Source organism: Hevea brasiliensis, chromosome 13, assembly GCF_030052815.1.
Source record: "Hevea brasiliensis isolate MT/VB/25A 57/8 chromosome 13, ASM3005281v1, whole genome shotgun sequence".
NCBI classification, from domain to species: Eukaryota; Viridiplantae; Streptophyta; class Magnoliopsida; order Malpighiales; family Euphorbiaceae; genus Hevea; species Hevea brasiliensis.
In genome coordinates, this window is record NC_079505.1 from 81,175,985 (window position 1) to 81,183,797 (window position 7,813).

Below are 7,813 nucleotides of genomic sequence, written 5' to 3' on the forward strand. Positions count from 1 at the left end.
CCTGAATTTTAATTTTAGCCAAACCAGAAGTTTTCAAATTTATCATGAAATGGACTCATTAATGCAGTCCACAAATGCCGAAAAGTCAATTGCTTGCCAAGCATCATTTCTCTCATTCTATAAGATAATTAATGCGATCTTCCACCGGTTGCAATCAAACCAGTCTACAAATTTTTATATTGTAGCACCAAGATTCCATACCAATTCAATGCAAAATGATACACAAATTTCTATTTTACATGAAGTCTAAAGACAATGGGGAAAAGTTAGCATTAAAGCAAAGACAAAGTAAACCTACGGTTCAATAATTGGGAGGACAGCCAAGGGTACAAGATAAAAGTTGATAATATCACAGGTTTTTCCAAGTGTTATAATTCAAACGAAATAATTTTAATAATGGTTTCACCAAAAAGAATTCTGATTGTTGCAGAATTCTTTTTGGTGAACTGCAGAGTCGTCGAAGTTCCTAAAATATGCAAGACACTACTTGCAAAATGGACACACAGACAAGCAGAACTTTTATCTTAAAACGTTTACCCACCACTTTATATTACTCACTTAATTGGCAATTTAGCAAGCCTTTACAGACAATAAGAACTCTCCATTAACTAAGTGAATCACTAAACTAAAAATATATATACCTGAATTTTAATTTCAGCCAAACCAAAAGTTTTCAAATTTATCATGAAATGGACTCATTAATGCAGTCCACAAATGCCGAAAAGTCAATTGCTTGCCAAGCATCATTTCTCTCATTCTATAAGATAATGCGATGTTCCACCAGTTGCAATCAAACCAGTCTACAAATTTTTATATTGAAGCACCAAGATTCCATAACAATTCAATGTAAAATGATACACAAATTTCTAATTTACATGAAGCCTAAAGACAATGGAGAAAAGTCAGCATCAAAGCAAAGACAAAGTAAACCTAAGATTCAATAATTGGGAGGGCAGCCAAGGGTACAGGATAAAAGTTGATAATATTACAGGTTTTTCCAAGTGTTATAATTCAAACGAAATAAATTTAATAATGGTTTCACCAAAAAGAATTCTGATTGTTGCAGAATTCTTTTTGGTGAATAGCAGAGTCGTCAAAGTTCCTAAAATATGCAAGACACTATTTGCAAAATGGACACACAGACAAGCAGAACTTTTATCTTAAAACGTTTACCCGCCACTTTATATTACTCACTTAATTGGCAATTTAGCAAGCCTTTACAGGCAACAAGAACTCTCCATTAACTAAGTGAATCACTGAGCTAAAAATATATATACCTAAATTTTAATTTCAGCCAAACCAGAAGTTTTCAAATTTATCATGAAATGGACTCATTAATGGAGTCCACAAATGCCAAAAACTCAATTGCTTATCAAGCATCATTTCTCTCCTTCTACAAGATAATTAATGCAATCTTCCACCAGTTACAATCAAACCAGTCTACAAATTTTTATATTGAAGTACCAAGATTCCATAACAATTCAATGCAGAATGATACACAAATTTCTATTTTACATGAAGCCTAAAGACAATGGGGAAAAGTCAGCATTAAAGCAAAGACAAAGTAAATCTAAGATTCAATAATTGGGAGGGCAGCCAAAGGTACAGGATAAAAGTTGATAATATCACAGGTTTTTCCAAGTGTTATAATTTAAACAAAATAAATTTAATAATGGTTTCACCAAAAAGAATTCTGATTGTTGCAGAATTCTTTTTGGCGAACTGCAAAGTCGTCGAAGTTCCTAAAATATGCAAGGCACTACTTGAAAAATGGACACACAGACAAGCAAAACTTTTATCTTAAAACGTTTACCCACCACTTTATATTACTCACTTAATTGGCAATTTAGCAAGCCTTTACAGGCAACAAAAACTCTCAATTAACTAAGTGAATCACTGAACTAAAAATATATATACCTGAATTTTAATTTCAGTCAAACCAAAAGTTTTCAAATTTATCATTAAATGGACTCATTAATGGAGTCCACAAATGCCGAAAAGTCAATTGCTTGCCAAGCATCATTTCTCTCATTCTATAAGATAATTAATGCGATCTTCCACCAGTTGCAATCAAACCAGTCTACAAATTTTTATATTGAAGCACCAAGATTCCATAACAATTCAATGCAAAATGATACACAAATTTCTATTTTACATGAAGCCTAAAGACAATGGGGAAAAGTTAGCATTAAAGCAAAGACAAAGTAAACCTAAGATTCAATAATTGGGAGGACAACCAAGGGTACATGATAAAAGTTGATAATATCACAGGTTTTTCCAAGTGTTATAATTCCAACGAAATAATTTTAATAATGGTTTCACCAAAAAGAATTCTGATTGTTGCAGAATTCTTTTTGGTGCAGAATTCTTTTTGGTGAACTACAGAATCGTCGAAGTTCCTAAAATATACAAGACACTACTTGCAAAATGGACACACAGACAAGCAGAACTTTTATCTTAAAACGTTTACCCACCACTTTATATTACTCACTTAATTGGCAATTTAGCAAGCCTTTACAGACAACAAGAACTCTCCATTAACTAAGTGAATCACTGAACTAAAAATATATATATCTGAATTTTAATTTCAGCCAAACTAGAAGTTTTCAAATTTATCATGAAATGGACTCATTAATGCAATCCACAAATGCCAAAAAGTCAATTGCTTGCCAAACATCATTTCTCTCGTTCTACAAGATAATTAATGCAATCTTCTACCAGTTGCAATCAAACCAGTCTACAAATTTTTATATTGAAGCACCAAGATTTCATAACAATTCAATGCAAAATGATACACAAATTTCTATTTTACATGAAGCCTAAAGACAATGGGAAAGGTCAGCATTAAAGCAAAGACAAAGTAAACCTAAAATTCAATAATTGGGAGGGCAGCCAAGGGTACAGGATAAAAGTTGATAATATCACAGGATGATTCTTAACGGACATGCTATTTATCACATGCCTCCAAACTTCAGACTTGGACTAGCCTGCCTTAGCACCAAGATTAGTCTGCCGTCCAGCTCTGCTCCACAATTTCCCTAACTCTCCGATTGTACTCACGCTTGTTTTCACTAAACATCCGAGCTGCTTCTGAATTTGCAGGAGAATTGGGGTTGGGGTCACAGAGCAAGGACTGCACAATCACACATATAGCCTCAGTCATCATGTAGATTGTCCAGTGAAACAAAGAAATTATAAAATGCTATATTATATTTGGTGGCAAGTATCTCAACAGCTCTCCCTTAAAAAAGGAAGCGACATTCATGTGTGACATAATTAGAAATAATTTCTTACCAGTTGAACATTTAATTAAGGTTAAAGACATAATATGATGGCAGGAAAATAGGTGGATCGTAGAGGTCTAGGGACATCACAGATTTTCTATGATCATAAAGGTCAAAGGTCAAGAAGTTGATCCCACACATTGTCAATTCATTCAAATCCCCAAACCTCCCAAAAGTATAGTGATGCAACAAAAAAGTTGGACACCTTATTTTACCCTTCTTACAATACTGAAATTAGGTTTGATTCTTGTGCTTCCATTACTTTACAAAGATTATGGTCTTCTCAGGCACACAAGACTGCATCCTCCACTAAATTTATCATGTGGACTTTTTTGATTTCTAATGACTCTTAGACCAAAACTTAAAGGTTAGATAATCCTTTTTATTCCTTTTCTCTTTAATAAACAACCGAAAGTAATCTTAGAAAATCTGTGAAGGTACACAACACATGCTACATATGGCTAGGACCTGAGGCTGGGAATGACTAATTCATACACAATGATAACCAAATTCTGTCTCATAATTTCAACAATCTTGCTAGAACATGATAAGATTCCTAAAATTTCATTAGGAAGTTGATTATAGATTCATTCAAGTTTAGCTTGAACATGTGAGAAGAACCAGACATATAGAATACAGTGCAAATGTGCAATAAACCACCCCTATAAATGCAGCAGGGCACTAAATGTCATAGTAAAAAAAATGCAGGCACCATCAATTATTTTAGGGAACCTATTCATTACAAGACCCATCACTTCTCTCTGGTTTGTGCTCAGGTGTGATTTGTGAAGAATTAGTGATACAAGCAGGCATTATTGCTCAAATTGCAAGTCTTAGTCACAAACAATCCTTGTGTCAATTGATAGGAATAACGCATTTGCCTGTACCTGTATAGATGTAAGTATAGCAGCCACATCATATATGGGACTCCACTGATTTTGTAGAATATCCAAACAGATACTTCCATCTGCGTAAACTGATGATATTCAAACCGCAAAACTCATCAGAAATAATATCAAGAGTAATGATCAATTGTAATGTGAACATTGAATAGGATAGTTCCCACTCTGACTTACTATTTGGATGGAACATTCGAGAAACAAATCTCACTGTTGGCGGTTTGTTTGGATAATCCTCAGTAAACTGTAAAGTCAACTTGAATGTGCCTGAAGAACTCAAAATAAACTTTTCTTTTGAGTGCATTGTAATGGTCATAAAAGATATATACAGTTAAAAGATTCCCATAAACACACCTGACACCCAACAGACAGACTTGGAAAAAATGTAAAAAAAAAAAAAAAAGAAAGAAAGAAAGAAAGAAATTTTCCACTGCAGAAACTACCTTTTAATTTCAATTGCACTGAGGATACCACACAAGCACACAACTTAAGGATCAGTTTGCCTTTAACAAGATAATTTGTTAATAATAAGATAAAACATATTGCACTCACAAAGCAGCAGGCAACTCAAACTGGACAAAATGAAGGCAAACAATTGCTCAACTTCACCCCCGAAATGAAAATAAATTTGAAAAGTTATAGCGAGAATAACTTGCAAAGGTCAAATAAGTTTGAGTCAAGCATTTTATTTAATTATTTATCAAAAAAAAAAAAAAAATCCTTCGATATAAGTTAAAGTCATAAAAGGAAACCTTATCTTTATTATCCAAATCAAACTAGTAAAATCTGGGAGGCAAGACTTGCATTCAAAAGTGTGCATGCACATAACACCAGATACACATGCAATGCAACACTAGCAGATACTCTGAAGCCTCAGTTTGCATTCTACGTTGCAAAAAGAGTTTCATTGCAACAATACTAACCAAGTTAAAGAGACCAATCTTTAAAATCCCAAGCTGCCCAGCAATGAAAAAAAAATCAGACATGTGAAATCCAACAAAAAGGAGCAGCAATACAGTCCAAATTACACTTAAAACACAACCTAAGATTCAAAGGGAATAAAAAAAAGTCCAAGTGAAAAAAAAAAAAAAAGAACGACAAGCATGCTGCATGGTCACGAGTTCACCCTTTTGGTATGTCCCTTCTTCAAGCACAAGCTTTAGAGCAAGGATTACTCACCTCCATCCCAAGGAGTGTCATCAGGGCTGCAATCCAAACAAGAGGAAGAATAGATAATAAGTATTTTAAATTGGTAACAAGTAGTTATAAAAGAAATGAAAAAAAAAAGTAAAAAGAAAAAAAAAACTTACCCAAAAATCACAGCATTCCAAAGCATTATGTTGTTGTCTTGGGGTGCTCCACTTATCCCTGCAGGTGGATCTTGTTGCAACCTCTTAAAATCTCTCATCAATCTCTTTCTCGCAGGAGTTGACATTGCCACCACCTACAAAGCCCAATCCATTGAGCATTTGCAGTCATATTAGTAAATTATTTGAGATACATAAGTCAAAAAATCCAATTAAGTTGATATTACTCTTGAACTATCGCTGAATATACCAAAAACAATAATAAGAGATGACCATCTCAAGGCACATCTCTGCCTGAAGACCAACAAAAAATTATACCCTACTTGTACTCTATAGCTGGGGAGCCTGGAGTGATTCTCAAAAAAGATAGGAACAAGCAGTGCTTTAGGAATCGCCAAGGCAGGCAGACCTAGTATTTAGAGAGTGCGTGTCCAATCCCCTGTATAACTAGAACCAGCTAATGAAAATTTTCAATTACCATGCATTGAATAACGCTTTCTGAATTTCATATCAATTAGCACACGCACTTCTTCAAATCGATCTCGTAATTGCCAATTGGGATTTGTTTGTTCCAAATTTAAACATTAAACAGCAAAGATAAAACAGAATTTACTTGTTCCATGCCTACTTGGCATATGCATACATTTTAAAAATCAATCAACCATAAACACAAAATAGACCTTAAAATCCAAAAGGACAGAGAGACTTCCAATTAAGTTGAAAAAAAAATATCAGAGTTCTATTTCCACAAAGCACATGCATAATTAAACGCAGCAAACAACCAGTTTATGGCCTGGATTCCCGGTTACGCAATTCAGGCCACGGAATCCCAAGCAACCAAACAATCCAGAAAAAGCTAGGGTTTACGCTTTTCAGCTGAAGCAAAGAGATAACATAGATCCTTGTAATTTGTAGGCAGATCTAGACAACACATGAAAATCAGATAGGAGAAAGCAAATCAAAATAATTGAGGTGGAAACATCACAAACCTGTAAAAATTTGCTGCAACGAAAGCAAGTGCAGCTAGGGTTTTGAATTGAGGTATGATTCAATTATAAGTATGAGAATCGATCAAAATCGAGAGTAGGAGTGGAGGGGAACAAAGAAGAGAAAATAGAATCTAGAGAGAGAAAGAATCTTCCATTCTAGAAAGAGAAAGGGATTTTATTATAAAAAGAAAATGGAGAGGGGAGGAAGAAAGATGGGAAATGGGAGTCAGTTTTTGTTATTGGGATGTGGGTGGGGCGGCTTATTGCGCTGGTAAGCCTCATCTCGGTGCGTCGCCCCCACATCCCTTTATCCGCTGTATTCAATTTCTCAAATTTATCAATTTTTCAATTAAATTCTTAAATTTATATAATTATCGATTAAATTTTTATATTTAATTATATTTTAAATTAATTCGATGGTCAATTAGTCAATATACTTAACGAAAGTCCACTGCTAAATTATCACTAAAAAAAGTTATAACAAAAATCACAAATTAACTGTAAATTAACTCGAACTTCTTCAATATAAGAAATTCTTAAGTAAACGTTTTTTCTTTCATAATTGATTCTCACTCTATGGGAATCTGCTGAGCAAGACTCTAACCTTGATCCAGTGGCTAATGTCACACAAAAGCAGGTAGTTGCACAGTTAGAGATTGTCAATGCACATCATCAGTCTAAAGATGCCAAACAGAAGAGTCGGAATCCCTCTTTACAATTACAAGTCCAGAGGGAAGTGGGCATTGATAAACTGGAAGTTTCTACAAGCATTAATAAAGAGCCAAATCAAGAAGGGAACGGAAGAAATATATTGGAGCGATTTGCTTCTGATGCCCATAAATTAAGGTCTCTTCAAACAACTATGGCATATTTGAAGAAGGAATTGGAGATGAAGAAGAAGAGCAAGAAAGCCAATGACGTTGAATTTGAAAGAGCGAAAAGACAGTTACAAGAATTTGGGGAAGCTGTTGTGCAACTAGTTGATGTTAATGATAAATTGATAAAAGATATTAAAGGGAGCCCCTCATCTTCAGATGGAAACATTTCAATAGCATCACAAGACACAGACAATGTCTACACAAAAAAAAAAAAAAAAAAAAAAAAAAGCACAGAAAGGATTTGAACATATTTGATGGCTGCAGTTTAAGGTACAGAGCATTTATTGCAGTCTGTTGAAATTGAAGGATGACAAGAAAAGCAAAGTAAACACAGGTTTCCTGTAAGTAGAACAAGCATCTTCTCGAGGGACTTCATTTACAGTGGTAGCAGGAGAAGTATTAGAAAGCGGAAGAAAAGTTAATTTAGGGATCCCTTAGAGATTTCTCATGGTGGAG

The 7,813-nt window shown here is 34.3% G+C and overlaps 1 protein-coding gene across 1 annotated transcript; it reads right to left on the reverse strand.

Annotated features, from left to right (window-relative positions):
* Positions 1-2,721: 2,721 nt before the first annotated feature.
* Positions 2,722-6,797, reverse strand: LOC110660423 (ubiquitin-conjugating enzyme E2 2). Its single transcript, XM_021818757.2, has 6 exons — positions 6,480-6,797; positions 5,494-5,627; positions 5,363-5,388; positions 4,361-4,450; positions 4,172-4,260; positions 2,722-3,133 (listed from the first exon to the last, which is right to left on the reverse strand). Exons 2-6 carry the CDS (start codon positions 5,616-5,618, stop codon positions 3,005-3,007), a joined length of 459 nt encoding a protein of 152 aa, XP_021674449.1. The 5' UTR covers positions 5,619-5,627; positions 6,480-6,797; the 3' UTR covers positions 2,722-3,004.
* Between the last annotated feature and the right edge of the window lie 1,016 nt (positions 6,798-7,813).